General features: G+C 35.5%; 3 protein-coding genes across 3 annotated transcripts in view; 2 read left to right on the top strand and 1 right to left on the bottom strand.

Annotated features, from left to right (window-relative positions):
* The window catches only part of LOC127647672 (interferon alpha-13-like), a 69,911-nt gene that overhangs the window by 13,661 nt on the left and 37,302 nt on the right, over positions 1–18,948 (top strand). The window lies entirely within an intron of this gene.
* On the top strand, positions 614–1,588 carry LOC127647673 (interferon alpha-13-like). Its single transcript, XM_052132076.1, has 5 exons — positions 614–739; positions 829–915; positions 1,030–1,168; positions 1,287–1,384; positions 1,476–1,588. Exons 1-5 carry the CDS (start codon positions 614–616, stop codon positions 1,560–1,562), a joined length of 537 nt encoding a protein of 178 aa, XP_051988036.1. The 3' UTR covers positions 1,563–1,588.
* On the bottom strand, positions 4,847–5,760 carry LOC127647171 (interferon alpha-13-like). Its single transcript, XM_052131272.1, has 5 exons — positions 5,635–5,760; positions 5,474–5,560; positions 5,230–5,376; positions 5,030–5,125; positions 4,847–4,939 (listed from the first exon to the last, which is right to left on the bottom strand). The coding sequence occupies exons 1-5, from the start codon at positions 5,758–5,760 to the stop codon at positions 4,847–4,849; spliced, it is 549 nt and encodes a 182-aa protein (XP_051987232.1).

Genomic DNA, 18,948 nt, shown 5'->3' with positions numbered 1-18,948 from the left:
TTCAAGAGTCCCAAACCTTTTCCTTATGATGGAGTACCTGAAAAATAGTCCAGAGTTCTTGAAAGTTCTTACCGGAAGATTAAAAGCTTCTCAGTGAACTGATTGAACAGACAGACAGACAGACAGACATACAGACAGACAGACAGATAGACAGATAGATAGATAGATAGATAGATAGACAGACAGACAGACAGACAGACAGACAGACAGACAGACAGACAGACAGACAGACAGATAGACAGACAGACAGACAGATAGATAGATAGACAGACAGACAGACAGACAGACAGACAGACAGACAGACAAACAGACAGACAGCAGACCACAGACCACTTCCTCTAGCCAGCCACCATAACGGAGAGAGTTGTGTAGAAGGAAATAGAAAGTCGAAAGCGCTGTGGCTCAAAAAACGGGTGTGATTTAATTTAACATCTGTCTTTCCTCCTCTCGTTTATTTTTTCGGTTCTGATGTACCAATACTGTATAAAACGACCGATTGGCATCTCTCTCATCACACATAGTTTCAACAGCATTCGTGAAAAAGTGCCTTTCTTAAACTCTTTCTTTTATTTTAACTTATTTCGTGATCCCCGATCTTGAATTAATCTACAAAATGGCACTTGTACGTTTCATGTTGCTGTGTTCATTTCTTATTTATTCTCAAGTGTGTTCAATGCCAACAAAGTGCATCATTCGGCGGGACCATGTGGAGTCATCTCACAATCTACTTGAGAATATGGTATGTTGAGTTTGTATCTTTATTCTCTTCCTTTTCTTTCATTACTTGTCTCACACATGTCCTAACCTATGCCCTGTCTTTGTTGATAGGGAGGCCTTTTCCCTCGTGAATGCTTGGAAGAAAACGTCGAGATAACGTTTCCTAAATCTGCTCTGCAATCAAACGGCTCCAATCAGGTAAAATCAAAACAAATCAAGACCACGACCATTCCCATGCATTAGTTCCAAGACATAATTCAGTGTTTTAGATGATGTAATGTTGTCTAACTGCTCCTGCTTATTGATTTGCAGAAAATCGCAGTTTATACAATCATGAGGCACATTGACGCTTTGTTTGAGAACGAGACCCATCCTGAATCCTGGGTCCCGGAGAAAGTTGATGCTTTCCGGCACAACGTTTATCGCTTAAAAGAAGATAACAAATGTGTAAGTGAAAATGTGTTACAGCAGACTGTTATATTTTCTGTCATATCTATTTTATTTTAAATCTATTGCATGGATGTGTGAACATACCTGTAACTCTGTAATAATGACTTATTCTTGGGCAGATTTTGGGGAAACGCACGGACCCGTGGACGATTTTCCTGCAATGGACGATGCCCTGAGAAACTATTTCGAAGAATTGGCCACTCTTCTTAGAAACAAGGTACAACTCGATCTGCAGCCTTCTCAAACGTATCTGAATTAAATACGAAATGTACAGCTCATATCAATTGCTGTCTTCTTTTCTCTATCAGGATTACAGTTTCTGCGCATGGGAGGTGGTCCGAAAGGAGCTCCTGAGTGTTCTTAAAGACATCCTCCAGATTAACTCATCCGAATAGTCATTTTCCTGGTCAAATATGCATTTATTTATTTATGTAATTATTTGTGTATTTATTTATTTATTTATTTATTTGTGTATTTATTTGATTATTTATTGATTACTGATTGTTTGTTTGATTGCAAGGAGAAAACAGTATTTGCCGTGTCTGTGTTCTTGTCAGTTAAATGCAACATTTCTTTCTAAGTTGTCTTATCATTCTGATGACAGAGATATACACTAAACATTCAATAAAACTGTCGACACTGAAGTATTTATCTGAGTTTCATTCACTGGCGTTTGAAAAACAACATGAACTTTTCTTGATCAAACTCGGTTACATAGCCTTAATGTACAATATAAAACAGTGACTGTACACGGATTAAATGGGTCAAATAAGAAATATTTACTATATGTCACATGACACAGAACAGAACAGAGAATCCACATTGTGTTTTTGAAGTTATTTTCCACAGTAGGCAATCATATATTCCCCAGTCTACAGCCACTTTCACAGCTTGACATGACAGTTTATGACTTTGACATGATATTTCACATAGTCGCTGTCTGTATGTGAAGTGCTGAAATGTGAGTGTGTGGTGTCGCTCGTTGTTACTTCATTAAAGCTGTTCGTATCTGTAGAAATAGGCCTGCTTGTAATTTACCTCGCTGGGAAATGTAAAAGATTTTTTTCTTAAACATTCAACAATTACCTGCATATCTAAATAGTGTTTTGTAATCCTTTGGCATATAATGATCACTTTCACACAATCAATTTCACTCATTTCATGTGCGTTTGCACTGTTTCCATTTAACAAACTCAACTGAGGTCATTGAGGGCATGTAATTACTGGACAGTGGACACTCAGTGATGTTCTTTGAATAATCCTGCAATGACAAAACAGGCCTAAACTTAAATATATTTATATTAGCAATTTTTTGCACACAGTTTTTCTAAGAAATTTGTAACTGTATAAAATGAATGTAAAATCTTCTTAAGTCCACAGAATAATATACAGTATATTCAAGTGAGTAAATTTAACTTAAACTCAAACTTACACTTACAAAGCTGATGTACATGTTAAACTTATTCAAATGTAGATAAATGTTTTATTAGAACAATTCAATTTTTGAACTTTCCTTATAAACACGTGTCCCTCATAACATATAAAAGACTTCCCCAGTCACTCGTAAATCTATTTTCTATTTAGTTACGATAGCTTTGGGAAACGGCCCGCAAGAGCAATCGTAAGATATATTCTGTATACTTATGTTTACGATGCATTTGGCAAAAGAAGCCAGTTCTTAAGATATACTATCAATATAAAGAAGAAGAAAAATATGGACCAATATTAAACTCTCAGCTGGCGAAGGAAGAACAACCTCTGCGAGCCTTATACACATTGGAGCCAAAGTGGGTCTCCAACTTCACGTGTTTATAATTAAGTGTTAATGTACATTTATCTACTTTATGCCAAGAGAAATAAAAAATAGATATCATATGTTCATGTGTCAGGAGCACAAGACCCTGTTTACTTGATATGAAAGAGCAAGAAAGAAAGCAATTGTACATGAAACAGTTTATAGATCCGCGTGATATGATGTATATAATTCAACAAAACATTAAAAACATGAGAAACCAATGTGTACATGTGTGATCATTGCATGATATTCTAATGTCATGCTGCAACTTACAGACAGTGTTTCAAAATGTTCCAAAACGTGGTGAACTTCCTTCATGTGTCCTACCTTCTTAAGCAGCTGTTTTCTATGGCATTTTCCTTACTGAAGTAAAGCCAAGGATTTGAAACTCTCTACATGCGGCGACTCATTCAAAAACTCCTTAAATGAATCTTCAATCGATCAAGTTATTTAGCACAATAAAAACAACAATAGATGACCGCTGTGCTGTTCAACCATAATAAAATAAATATCACAAAATTAAATCACATAAATACATCAACACAGCTATGCTGTACAAACCACAATGCAAGATAAAGAGGTACATCAAAGCACATCAATTAAATAAGTTTACAACTTTGGACTATAAGGACAATCGTAAACCTGCGCAAGAAGAAAAGTTTTTAAATGAATGAAATGTTTCGGGTTCAACACAAGTTAAACTCAATCGACCGCGTTCGTGGCATAATGTTGATCACCACAAAAATATATTTCGACTTTTCTTTGAAAAATCTTACAGTGAGGAAGTAAACAGATCCAGTCATTAAACATTAAAAGACTGTTTCATGAACATAGCCACAAGACATAAACAATATGCTCTTTAACTTGATTCCAGTGTGATAAAATCAACATTTCTGTGTAAAAGTATGTCCAATTTTAAAACTTCGTTGCCAAGACGAGGTAACATTATAAACCCTAAAAAATCCATAAAAACGATTAAAATGATTAAACTACTTTACAGCTCAAATGATACACAAGTTTCAACAGAAGTAGAAAACTAATGCAAGTGCTTTTTAAAAACGATAAGTTTCATCTTTCTGCATTTAAACCCTCCAAACATTGGCCTCATTCACTTCCATTGTAAGTGCCTCACTGTAACCTCGACTGTTGGAGGGACGAGTCCAAACTATGTGGTAATCAACATTATGCAGCAAATGCTGTCAACAAAAACTTGTATTAAACCCGGAATATTCCTTTAAAGTTTTGGATATCGGTTTTGGAACAAACCCATTGACTTTGTTTACATCTCGACTATTCCTTTGGTAAGATCCGATCACAAGACTATTAACTAATTAACTTAATCTAAAATAAAATCTTAATATTTTATACCCACCAAGTAGGCTTATATCATATTATATGATTTCATCTCGTTTTATCTCGTTATTTCGTTATTTCTCTTCATTTTTATCGATTTCGTTTGGACGCTTTCCATTTAACGAATAATTTCTAATTTCACCAAGAGTCAAATGTAGCAAAAATCAGGATTAGACAAAAAAAATACAAGAGTTCAATACAATACAAGAAGTCACTTTATTTGAAATGTTTTTATTAAAAAAAGTCAATAAATATAAAAAGTAAAAAACACAACAAGCTAAAAGCACTGTTGAATGTTTCTGACTGGGAACTGTCCAGTGCTGAATGGACTTGAAAATGGTGATGAAACATTGTGACGCAATTCGAAAGTGAAATAGACACGGATTTTTCCGTTACAGCAAACAGACTTTGACGCGAAATACTCTGTCCCAGCTAGGCTAAATAAATACATACATTAATTAATAAATAAATAAGATATAGAATAAAAAAATAAATAAATAAAATTACATGAATAAATAGTGTTCTGTGTGCTCATAACATGATGTCGGAGTTTTGCGTCAATATGAACTTGAGAGTGTGGAGAATCTCCTTCCTCATGATTTCCCATGCGCAGTAACTAAAACCCTGCACAGAAATGAACGACATTCAGCATAAGAATGTTTATAATAAAACACCAACAGACTAAAGTTATATTGGTTGGGGATTCAAGCGTACCTTTTCTTTCACAACTGTGGATATGATATCGAAGTAAGCTTTGAGTGCATCATCTCTGCTTGTGAAATCCTGTGTCCCTTCAGACTTATTCATCACCTGTGTTAACAAATACACAGTAACAAAAAAAAATAATGCTGATTGGCACAAGGGCAATTAGACGTTTTAAACAATCAGATGTGAGGAGTTTAGGCAACACTTACGCATTTGCTGTCTTCAATCTGGCGGTATATGATGTTTAGAAAGTCATCCAGCTTTTGCGCATTCCACTGGTCAGGAACACCATCATTCTCAAACAGGGTGCCAATATTCTGGAGTGTCTGGTAAATGGCTTTTTCGACACCAGTAACCTTAATCAAAAACAGTAAATGTTGCATTACATTTGTTTAGTTTAATATTGATAACGGAATATTTGTGATTAAAAACATTTCGTGCAAAAAATGTTACCTGCTGTGTATTGTTGGACTGGAACACATATTGGGGAAAAGGAATGGAAACATGGTCCTTCAGGCATTGCAAAGGAAAAAGACCCCCCTAAAGCAAAATATAAATTCGTAAGGTGGAATTATATTTATTGAATAAATATATAGCAATGTTTCCTCACGTACCATCGTTTCTATAAGTGTGTATGACGTCTTCATCAAGTGCTTGTTGAGGATGCAGTTTGTTGGCAATGACCAAACCTGCGCAAAGCAGACAATGGTGCACAGCCAGGCCATAAGATGATGATCCATTTTGACAGATGCCTATATAAGGAGGCAAAGACCTTACTAGTTAAACTGATCTGTCGGATAAAGTTCAAACACAATTATAGGATATAATACCAAGTCATTAATAATCAGAAATTGATTGCTCACCTCGATGAATTGTCGGGTTTGCTTCACAAGTCGTGCTTTTCGTTATGTGAAAGGCTCATAGTAGGACTACAGTTTATATACAACATTGCACTGATAAAAAAGCGAAAGGGGTGATTTCACACTTATTCACAACATCCGAATGGAAATGCCGGGACAATGGAAGACTTTGCGTTTTCGAGGCGTCTTAAACTCCTATTTGATACTTTCCTTCAAGTGAATTCACAATGAAGACTTATTTCCTCTTGATTCATATTAAGTTGATTTTCATTAGATTTTTAATAGTATGAAAATATGTATATAGTATCCAAGAGCCCAATGTATAAACGAAAACACAGACAACAGAATAAGCAAATTCATCAGTAAATGTGAATACATTATATAGTGGCCCTAAGGCCGGGGTGAGAGGGGGCACGCAACCGTCGACCAAAAGAAACCATAAAAATGACCGCAGGCCCGAGGGGTGATGAAAAACGACCAAGGTCCCTCAAGGAGGGGGCGTGACAGTTTCTGTGCACTGGGGCCCGCAAGATAGGCCTACAAGTTACCCCACTGGTTATGTTTATATTTTACAATGTCGATATTTTAATTTGACCAAAAATATGTCAAGCATGAATTGTTTTCATTTAGGCTGCACATATCCAAGGTGAGTAATAAAACTGCCATTTCAATCATCAGAAGATTATTATAATTGACCTATACATTATACAATCTTCCAAGACAGGGAGAGCATTACTGATTTGATCTTGGAGTGAACCTAATCTATCTTTATGGGAAGTCAAGTGTAACTGTGTTCTGAGTTTATTATGGTATGTAATAAACTCAGAACTATTTGTAGCACATGGTTGGTACCAAATGTCTGTGTGTTTTTGACAACGACACACCATTTTTTTGTATTCCAGGTCTTGAGCCTAAAATCTCAAACCAGATTACAACCAAAAAAGCTTGCAGACTATTTAAAACCTGCCACCATACTTTATCAACATGTTTATTTTGTTATTTTGACTCAATTAAACTGCTTTTGATATGAGCATTTGTCTTAAGTTAGGTACCGTTAAGGTCACATAGACCATGGTATAGGGCTGGTTAAAAAATGTCATATGCTGATTAAACTGTGTTTTAAAGTTTTAGTTTTGAAAGCTGAGCTGAGAAAAGACTGTGTGTCAAGGCACTTTGTGTAATGTGTACATTCGTTGATACCAGATCTTCATTTCATCCCAACATAAAGCAGCTAACAAAGCTGAAATACCATGTCACCTTAAAGCAAGTCTGTATAGCTTGAATTCATGAAGCCCCAGAACAAATTTTTTGTGGGACGCCCACCCCTCTAGAAGGCCACCTTTTCACTGCATAAGACAAACGACGTCCGATAGACTGGAAGTCATTCATTTATGGAGAGTCGCATGGGGGCTGCGTGGGGTGCCGACCATTAGCGGATGTGGACATTTTTAATCCGATTTGAGATTTGGATGCGTTAAAAACCTGAACTTCAGCGACTACACCATATGTGACACTGCGACCGGATGTGATTAATTCCAATCAAATCTGTGTGCATGCGCAAGGTGAGAATTATTAATACTTTTTTTTAACATTATCTGAAACACTTGAAAGTGTAAAAATGCATGGATATTGATAAAGAAGTAATACATTAGCAATTTACTATTTATATTTTATCATTTTTAATTTTGTCTCCATATGTTCCCTTCAAAATTATTGCCGGTCATTTGTCCTACATGCATAACTATTTATTATTTGTATTCATCTCCGCGAGTATCACCGTTTAGTGCAAGTGATGCACCTCAAAGGGGAACATATACACTCACCGGCCACTTGAACAGGTACACCTGTTCATCTACTTATTCATGTGATTATCTAATCAGCCAATTGTGTGGCAGCAGTGTAATGTATAAAATCATGCACATAAGGTCATCAGAATGGGGAAAAATGTGATCTCAGTGATTTAGACCAGGGTATGATTTTTGGTGCCAGGCCGGACACACAAGGGTCTCTAGATTGTGTAGTGAATGGTTAAAAAACAAAACAAAAACAACAACAACAACAACCAATGAGCGGCAGTTATGTGGACGAAAACACCTTGTTGATGACAGAGGTCAACAGAGAATGGCCAGATTGGTTCGAGCTGACAGAAAGATAACATCTCTGTTCAATAACCAGAATAACATCTCAGAATGCACAACATGCTGAACATTGAAGCGGATGGGCTACAAAAGCAGCAGACTAAGTTGGGTTCCACTCCTGTCAGCCAAGAACAGAAAGCTGAGACTGCAGTGGGCCTACCATTTGTGTACCTCAGCAGAAATCCAGACCAGGCAATGTTCTTAGCTGAAAGCAGTGGTACCCAGAGGGGTATTCTGTTGCTGTAGTCCATCCACCTCAATGTTCGACGTGTTGTACATTCAGAAATGCTTTTCTGCATAGCACTGTTGTCACGCATGTTTATTTGGGTTACTGTCACCTTCCTGTCATCTTGGACCATTCTAGCCATTCAGTCATTAACAATGCATTTTCGCCCACAGATCTGCTGCTCAATGGATGTTTTTTGTTTTTCGCACCATTCTCTTTACAAACTTGAGACTGTTGTGCATGATATTCACAGGAGATCAGCAGTTTCAGAAATACTACAGAAATTCAACTGTAAGACATCAGTATAGGAGACAATGAAAAGGCGTCTTAGGAATGATTATTCACTGGGGTTCATAAGTTTTGCCCTATGTTGTGTGTATGTGTCATGGTCCTGTCATTCTGTTAGTCAGGGTTTAATCTGACAGTACCGAGGCATTATGAGCAGTTTGGGTTTGGGGTCATTATCACTGCAAAACATGACAGTATGTGCTTAAAGGTTTTAGTCTTTATGCATGAACATTGTGGTTATTTTCTCTTTTTTTCCATGCAATAAGACCATGTCGGTAAAACACAGATCGTTATCCATGGTTTGTTTCTGGTGAAATACAATGACTGCCATATTTTAAGCACGTTGGTATAGTGGAGAGACCCCACTGGCATCTTACATTGGAAAGTGAAAATTAGAGGGAACTGAAAGGGTGTGCATATAAATGATTATGAAATAAATGAAAATCACATGATCATCTCTCCCTCAAGTTAAAAATAGCACACTATGTGTTATTTAAGAGGAATTAAGCACTTTCGGTTGGTTTGCCCAGTAGAAAATGTCCTACAAAGGAAAGCGCAGACACAATCGTACATTCAGACCTCTCAAAAGTGATGAAATAATCATTAGGATCGCTTTATGAATCATACACCATTTACAGGGTTGAGCTAATTCACTGCTTTCACAAGCCAATGCTAAGCCAAAATTATCAGACATTTTAAATACAGGTAACATCAGAATAACTTTAATTAAAAGGTCATTAACAATCATTAGAACGCTTAATAGGAAATCCATGAATCCAATATGAATTAGATTTTTTCAAGGAACTGTCATTTTAATTAGGAAAATATGTTAAATCATTGTTTGTCATTTCAGTCATATAAAAGTGAATGCTGGAGTTGTAGAAACATATACAGGAACACATGCTCACACTGAGATTCACTAGACATGTCATGCCCACCATATGCAAATCAAACGGACTTCTTTCATATATTCAAATAAATAGAATTGAAAGTTCCCTTACAGCATCAAACACTGCCACCAGGTGGCCGTTAAGATAACAAGTAAGATGTTAGTGATTTTTTCATCACAAGGACATTAGGTAACCTGAAACTATAAACAAGATAAAAAAAATAATGGCAATGCCAAATATTTTAAAAGATTATCTCTAGCAATTGAGTGGAAAAACTCAAAAATCTTGATCTGATGTTAACATACCAGACACAGGTTTGATCAGTGAATTTCTATGACTTCACCAGAATTTTGTGAGTTCTGCAAAGGCTTTTTTTTTTAGTTTTGTTTTTTGAAGATATTTCAGTCACACAGATGAATCTACGTGCAATGAAATACTATAGAGCTAAGCACAGAAAATAATAATATTTGACAAAGACTTTACCAACACTTTCAAAGGCCCAGAAATCGCTATTTTAAATATATTATTCTAATGATCATAAACAGACCCAACACATTAAAAAAGGAAAGACAGATGGACACAGTGCTAAGATATATACCTACAAAATGTTTTAATTTACACATCATAAATGTCAACATAAAACAAACAAAATTAATTTTAATGAACCAAACATAACCAAATTAATTAAACCCATATGTCTTCTATGTAAGACAAAGTAATTTTCCTAATAAAGAGCCTGAAAATAACTAAATGTTAGATTTACTCATTTATAAAGTTATATTTTGTGGATTCTCTGAATTATGAATTTATGTCACTGCAGAATATTTCCGATGGAGGTGGTGGAAGAGGTTTCCCCAAACCAACTGTGTCCTTATTGCGGCGTATCAGCCATATAAAAGAGTGTTGCGGTAAAAAAAGAGAAGAGGGATGTAAGATGAGTGACGTTGATATAACCACAGAGTATACTTCTATGGGCAATACCCAAAAATGTGTGTATTTGTGATAATCACAGATCATTTCCCTTGAACTCAAAGTCTCAAAATTCTAGTTTATGAATTGCTGGTTTTGTTCTCGGTCTGTGGTATTGAACCAGAGCACAGTCACTAAAGCTCTTAAAATCACTTCAAAATGCCATCATACTATATTCAGTATTTTGACAAATATGGAGTTCAACCAGGTCTTCTGCAAAGTCATTAGTTAGTTAATAGGATGTTGGAATATATTATTTTTTTAAGTGAGAGCATAGTAACATCATGTATCACTTTTGTCGTCAACTTGCAATGTCTGTCACTGAACTGTCTACAAAGGCAATTTACTTTACACAGGAAAAAATAAACTATTGAATGGGAGCCCTCAACGGATTCAATTGTGGGGGGGACTTCACATCATTTTTTGTGTTCAGTTATTTGGAAAATATTGGTTCCTTTGTGGTTGTAGAAAGCTGGTCTTGAGTCAGCGTTAAGTTTGATTAATCTTGTACAAGATGTTTTTTAACGGCAATAATTCAAATTTTTAACTGTTTATCCATCCATAATGTTTAATCTTAAGAAAAAAATTAAAGTATACAATTTTGATTTCTCCTGTTGTTCTAGGCAGTAAATCACTGTTTTATGCTTGTGTGCTGTGTTTTTCTTTGAACTTATACAAGGTCTAAAGTTTATACCTGTGCTTTGCAAAACATGTTTCATCATCAGAATCAGATTGAGCTTTATTGCCAAGTGTGATATATATATATAGTTTGTACAAATACAAATCTGTTACACAGATGCAAGATAATTTGATGCAGAAGAGGTAGGATATGTTAAATAATAGAATTGACTAGGCTGTTTCTTACAAGTAATAGTTTTTTAAATTGTTCATGAGATGGATAGTCTGAGAGAAAAAGCTGTTCTTGTGCCTGACGGTTCTGGTGCTCAGTGCTCTGTAGCATCGGCCAGAAGGCAACAGTTTCCTAGCACAATTTATCAAGTTATTTAGCACAATAAAAACAACAAAAGTTGACCACTGTGCTGTAAAACCATAATAAAATAAATATCACATAAGTAAATCACATAAATACATAAACACAGCTATGCTGTACAAACCGCAACGCAAGATAAAGAGGTACATAAGGACAATCGTAAGCTTAAGAAAGAAGAAAAGTTTTTAAATGAATGAAATGTTTCGGGTTCAACACAAGTTAAACTCAATCGACCGCGTTCGTGGCATAATGTTGATCACCACAAAAATATATTTCGACTTTTCTTTGAAAAATCTTACAGTGAGGAAGTAAACAGATCCAGTCATTAAACATTAAAAGACTGTTTCATGAACATAGCCACAAGACATGTCGGAAATATTGTTGTGGTAAGTCAGAGAAATACATAGATTTTTTTTTTAGTAATCTACTGGTTATAAGCTTTAAACCCATTAGTAATGAAGTTGTCAATGTTTCAACAGCGGATTTAACGTTACACTTTAAACACGAAAAAGCCTGATCCGCGACAGTGTCACAAGTTGCCTTACATCGTTAAGTTTTGTTGTGCTTGTTGCAAACTGTTAAATTTTGTGTTTTCTGATCCTAAGCTTAGTTTTTAACTGTATGAATGATTATTTTATATTCAAGTCAAGTGGTGTCTAAGGAACTGGAAGCAGGCCAGGGTACGGCTGTTTCTATAGCACACATAGCTTAAAGGGATAGTTCACTTTAAAATGAAAATTCTGTCATCCTTTACTCACCCTCAAGTTGTTTCAAAACAAGGGAATATATTTTGAAGAATGTCAGTAACCAAACAGTTAACTGGAACCATTGACTTCCATAGTAGGAAAAAAAAAATACTATGGAAGTCAATGGTTCCAGTTAACTGTTTGGTTACTGACATTCTTCGAAATATATTCCCTTGTGTTCAGCAGAAGAAAGAAATTCATACAGGTTTAAAACAACTTGAGGGTGAGTAAAGGATGACAAAATTTTCATTTTAAAGTGGACTATCCCTTTAACTACAATTAATCAGCCCTGATAACAAGTGTATTAAATTGACACCGTATCTTTACTTGGAATGCACTTGCTTGTAGACTGTACAATATGGGTCTATTCACATGTTCTTATCCCCCTTCATCCATTAATTCCCTAAATCACTTTTCCTCTTTAGGGTTGTGGGGAGGCTGGGGCCTTTTTCCCTCAGCAACATTTTTAAATTGCCTGTTCAAATACAAATTTGTTTAATGCTTTTATTTTTTTATTTTAAGATTTGTTTTTGAGAAATTTACATACACATCATGATTGTTCATTTTAAAGTTTTAGGCGATTTTTATATGAAAAATTAATAAATTATTTAGAAATTCCACTAATATTTACATTAATGTTTACATTTACAGAATACAACTTTACTTTTTTTCATGGTAGACTAAGAGGTTAATAAAGTAGTAACATGTACATGATGTGAAATTAATAGTAACTTTCTGTTACTTTTTTCCTTTTGAAGATTACATAATGGTAGACAAATGGACAACAGATGATGTCTGCAAATGGCTCCAAACCATCAACCTGATTGATTCCAAAGAAGTCTTCAGAGGTATTTAATGGAGTTCTACAAATGCCCATTCTGTGATGTCATTAAGGGGGCTTTCACACTTGGTTCGATTTCCTGTTCCGAACCCGAGTTCGATTGCTCCCCCCTCCCCCCTGCCCCCGATGGACTGTGTTCACATTATATATTTGTATCCGAACCGCGGTACGCTTGCGTCATCAAGCTGCAGCTGGTGCGTAATCGTGTTGCTTGATAACCGCGAAATGAAAAGGCAAAAATTCAATGAATAGACTTGCTCGGTTCACATTTGTTCTTCTTTTTTTTAACCTTTGGTTTTGTTTTCAACATCAAGATACAGAAACACACTTGCGTCTCTCTGCCGCAAAAATACTGAAATCGTTCAAAAGACAGCGGGCTGTCCGCCGAAGACAATTTTTGCGAAGGCAAGCAGAAATCATCTCTCTGCTTGCAGTGCGTGTGCGTCAATCCCGCTTTTCGTCAAGGTAAGTGTATACACACACACATGCACGCACGCACGAAAGTAAACTCTTTCCGCTCATTTTGAAAGTGACGCGTGTGAGACTGACGACTACATTATACGTCATCAATAGCGGTTCACTTTCGTGGTTTGGTTCGATTGCGTTCATATCAGCAGCGAACCATACTGGAGTTCACATGAACCGTACCCCAGACCACCTTTTTAAGCGGACCCGAGTACGGTTCGCGGGTGCGCACCCGAGTTCGGAAGACAGCGTTCACATCATCCAAACGAACCGAACTCTGACGTCATTCGAACCGGGGTGCGCACCAAAAGTGCTAGTGTGAAAGCCCCTTAAGTGTACAATACACAAGTACCTTAAACATTTGCAACTACTTCACCAACACCAGCGAGACTTCAAAGTAATATGTAATATAGAGGGCTGTAAGAGGAGCTACAAGAATGTGTCCAGTTTTAGAAACCACATCTACCGAAAACATTCAACTGCCCTCCATCCAGGAAGATGGTCTCATGAATCTGAAATAAATGATCACGACCTCACAGAGACCGAGAGCTTGCCACACATCGATGATAACTGCATCCCTCATTTTGACCTGAATACACTATTGAGTGATCACAATGATGTCTCAGGTTTTGTGATCCTCAGACGTCATAGATTTCATTTTTATATGACAACCTTTTACAGCAGCCCATGTCTGCTAAACCCCCTTTGCCCCCTGGGTAAGGGTCAGATTTTGGGAATGTACTAGTTGTTCTCAATGAGTGGTGGCATTTTCTACCTTCAAAAGCTATGCAAAAGCACCATGTAAAAAATAGTTATAGTAAAGTAAAAGTAGTCCACACAACTCTTGCATTATATTCCAAGCCATACAATCTGCAGTATCAAATATACGGCCAAATCAAGATTATTGATTTTCAGTTATTTGTGCTATGTCACTTCTAAATATTTTTCCTTATATGAACTGTCTTTGCTCATTTCAGCAAACAAAAAGATGCAAGACTGCAAACTTTCCAGTACTCCTGTGTACTGATAATCCAGTTTCCACCCAGTCCCAGGAGGTTTGTCTGTTTTATCTTTCTTCACTAAAATGTCTTAAAATTGCTTGGTTATTGACCAGTAATGCTAGGAGATGGTAGATATACAATAGGAATTTTGTTATTTACTACTTTTTTCAGATTATATTAAACCTGGAAAATATTGGAGAAGATCAATTGAGTTTTCAGGAGCACATTACTGTGATAAATGCTGAACTGCGTAAAAGACAACCCGACTACACCAACATAAAAAATCGAATGAGATGCACTCTTTTTAAAAGAGTCGATTTAATGGCAAAATCAACACGAGAGGTCATGGACATGTTCCCATTTCTTCTGGTTCCACAACTTGTGAGTATTTGTTTTTAGTCTTGTTTCCTTTGAGTTTAGTATTTCCACTGCATTTTCAATTTTTTTTTGTATGAATAAAAACAGTCAAAATTGTTCTTTTTTCTTTTTTTTTGGTAGCTGCTGCATGAAGTGAAGATGCGGTTTGGGAAGGACCTTCAACTTAATCTAGAGACTGCTCTTCAAATCCTGGCCCCAAACATCTTAAATGTGGCTAGACATGGAAGTCAGAGGGATGTGCTGAACAGTTTACTTCAGCAAATTGACACAAACACAAAAAGTATGTTCTTTTTACCTTAACACTACCATTAGTTGCTTGGTTTGTTGAACGGTTACTGTAATAAATCTATTTATACCATGGTTTGTCTGAATATTTGATTCTGCTAAAAGGTGTTGTCGTGGAATATCGCGATGAATCTCTCTAAGTTGTAAGAAAACTCTCGGAGTCTTGAGTTCCAGATGCCAAAATTGTAGTTTATTGAACACCAACAAACATGAGACCGGCCAGCTGTCCGTTCTGACTGTCTTAGTCCAAAACCTCCTCTTCTATACAGTTTGTTATCTGGCATTACCTCATTTCTGTGCCCCTTTGTTATTTTTGTAACCAATGGATACTATTTGCCACCATTATCTCACAGAGCCTTTTGATATCTTTTTACTGGTAGAAACTTGGCTTTAGTCTATCTTCAAGGTCCTTAGTCTCATTATTTTGTTACAGCTGGGTGCTCTTTGTGGCCTCTGCAGCATCAACACTTTTAGTAACCTCATATGCTCTCTCCTGGGTCACACAAAGGCCAGGAAACTCATATAAGTATTTTGATATATAAGAAACATACTAGAATATTGAAAAATATACTATAGTGTGCATTAAAATAATTTGATTCACAGGTAGTTCCAGTCAGTTTAATTACAATTAATGTGCTGCTTTTCAATGACCACACAAAACACTTGCACACAGAGATCGGAGATTAAAGTAATGTGAACTGAGATATTTTGCATTTCAATTTTTTTTTTTTTTACAACCTCAGTTGCATTGCTTCACTGCCATTCATAAATCCTCTCCTGTGGTCTCATGGAGTAGTAAAGTATCCATTGTAAGCATACTTCAGAATCTCAGCAGAAGTACTTTGGTTTTGGATGCTGCTCTGCTCACATACTAATTAATGATTAATGTTTGAAAGTGAAGTGTAAAATAAATTCTATAAATATTTTATTTGACAAAGTAATTACAGTAATATTTCAGTCTTTATATATTAATAATTGAATTTAAAAATAAGCAAAATAATAATGTTATTATTTAGATGTTGTTTACATTCACAGTGTTTTTGGAAACCCCGTCAATTTGAATGTATATGTAAACCGAGACAACCATCACAGCTAAAATAGAGTGTGTACCAATAACCTGTTTTGTTTTTTGTTTTTGTGTAAACTGATATTGCAGATCTGGAGAAAAATGCTGCACTGCTAATCTTACCATGTTTATTCAGAGAAAACAGCAAGTTTATCTTCTGTCTGGACAATGTAAGTTTTGATATGTCAGGTCTTTGTTGGTGGGGGTGGGGTGTGAGCTCTGGGGGAATTCAGAAATTCAGAAATACAAAGATGTTAAAAATGAGAGAGGTCTGCTCAGTTTCTCACAAAAACATTTGCACAATTTAAATGAAAGACGTGGAGGCAAAAAAACACTGATGCATTTTTTTTGGCAACAGGCCTTTAGATCTAGCATTGTGCATGCTTTAAATCAAATACAAAAATGATGTAGCTTGAACGGATTGCATTTATTTAAATTAACAACAGAGAGAAAGTGAGAAACTGCATGTGTGAATAATGTTTGAGTAGTGTCTCTTCAATAATCAAGCTGCAAGTTTAGTTAAATCAAAAACAGATACATTGTTGCTTTTTAGTTTTTCAGTATGCTATCCAAGCTATTTTATTAATGAATATTGCATTGATCTTGAAAAGAAGTTTCTGTGGTCATGATTGTTTGTGAGTTGTGTGCAACCTAGCCAGTGAATTGGCCCTTACATATTCATGCCAGTGAATTGGCCCTTACCACTGTGGTACAAAATGGTCAGTCACATCCCTAATTGTTTGGAAGAATGTATGCAAATGCAGTTAAACATGACTAAGGCTATCATTCTGCCTTTTGTTTTTCACCAAAGAAAAGTCATGCAAATTTTGGGCAAAATGGGGTTGACTAAATGATAATTTTTGATGGAATTTTAACTTTTGGGACTACTGTATTCTAAGTTATTTCACAAATAATTTGTTTTTCCAACTTGCAGGAATCAGTAAAGCCAACTCCGACAATAGTTTTTCATGAAGCTTCAAACCCCCTCCATGCAAAAAGAGCCAGCATCAATATGGAGGGTGTCAACATTGTGAGCGCAGAAATGGATGTGATGGAGGCAATGGAGTGCCTCTTTGCTGCTTATTTCGTATTCAGTGTGGAATACCCCAAGCACATCACTCACACAATTAATTTTGTTGAGCACTACCTGTTTAAACTCTCCAGCAGCCAAAAAAAAAAACTGTCTGTCCCAGTGCTCAAAATATAATCAATTATCATAATACTTTGATATGTCATGAGTAGTGCTAATGTAAATATGAGGTGATAGATTAAAATTCAGATCAGCATTTCAGAATAACATCAATGTATTCACATTCTTTATGAGTGATATTAATATGAATTTGTATATTTGAAGTACTTCTATATCTGTATATTTCCATTGTGAGTTATATTAATATGTATTTGTAGTTTTGAGGGACTTGATGTTGTTCTAACACTAATAGGAATTTAGATGAATCTGTATATTTGCATTATTTATTAGTGATAGATTAATGTAATTTTGTACATTTTATGGACTTATTTTGTAATATGTAGATGTAGGTGAAACTCTATTTTCATTATTTATGAGATATTTTTTAAATGGTTGATGTTTTAATGTTGATTTGTTGATCTGATATAAATAAATTACTAGTTCTATGCACTTTGGGTGTGCTTTTTTTCAGTATTCATGGGTGACTTTTTTATGTGAATTACATTTTTACATTTTAGGGTCTTGATGTTTGTCAATAATATGAAATATTTAATCCGGAAAGGACAAAACAAATGATAATGAATGAACCCCTAAAAGGTTCCATATAGAACCTTTTTCCTGGTTACAAAGAACCCTAAAGGGTTCTTTTGATTGAACCCTTAAAAAGGGTTCTTTATAGAACCTTTTAGGGGTTCCAAATACGTAGCGCCTGATAGAACCTTTTAAGGTTCTATATAGAACCTTTTCTTCTAAGAGTGCATAAACAATATGATTTTTAACTTGATTCCAGTGTGATAAAATCAACATTTCTGTGTAAAAGTATGTCCAATTTTAAAACTTCGTTGCCAAGACGAGGTAACATTTTAAACCCTAAAAAATCCATAAAAACAATTAAAATAATTAAACTACTTTAGCTCAAAGGATACACAATTTTCAACAGAAGTAGAAAACTAATGCAAGTGCTTTTTTAAAAACTATAAGTTTCAACTTTCTGCATTTAAACCCTCCAAACATTGGCCTCATTCACTTCCATTGTAAGTGCCTCACTGTAACCTCGACTGTTGGAGGGACGAGTCCAAACTATGTGGTAATCAACATTATGCAGCAAATGCTGTCAACAAAATCTTGTATTGAACCTGGAATATTCCTTTAAAGTTTTGGATATCGATTTTGGAACAAACCCATTGACCTTGTTTACATCTCGACTATTCGTTTGGTAAGATCCGATCACAAGACTATAAACTAATTAACTGAATCTAAAATAAAATCTTATTATTTTATACCCATCAAGTAGGCTTATATCATATTATATGATTTTATCTCGTTTTATCTCGTTATTTCGTTATTTCTCTTCATTTTTATCGATTTCGTTTGGACGCTTTCCATTTATCGAATAATTTCTAATTTCGCCAAGAGTCAAATGTAGCAAAAATCAGGATTAGTCAAAAAAAATACAAGAGTTCAATACAATACAAGAAGTCACTTTATTTGAAATGTTTTTATTAAAAAGTCAATAAATATAAAAAGTAAAAAACACAACAAGCTAAAAGCACTGTTGAATGTTTCTGACTGGGAACTGTCCAGTGCTGAATGGA

This window comes from Xyrauchen texanus, chromosome 8, assembly GCF_025860055.1.
Source record: "Xyrauchen texanus isolate HMW12.3.18 chromosome 8, RBS_HiC_50CHRs, whole genome shotgun sequence".
NCBI classification, from domain to species: Eukaryota; Metazoa; Chordata; class Actinopteri; order Cypriniformes; family Catostomidae; genus Xyrauchen; species Xyrauchen texanus.
The sequence above is the reverse complement of the archived record's forward strand: the minus strand, read 5'-3'. Positions and strand labels throughout refer to the sequence as shown.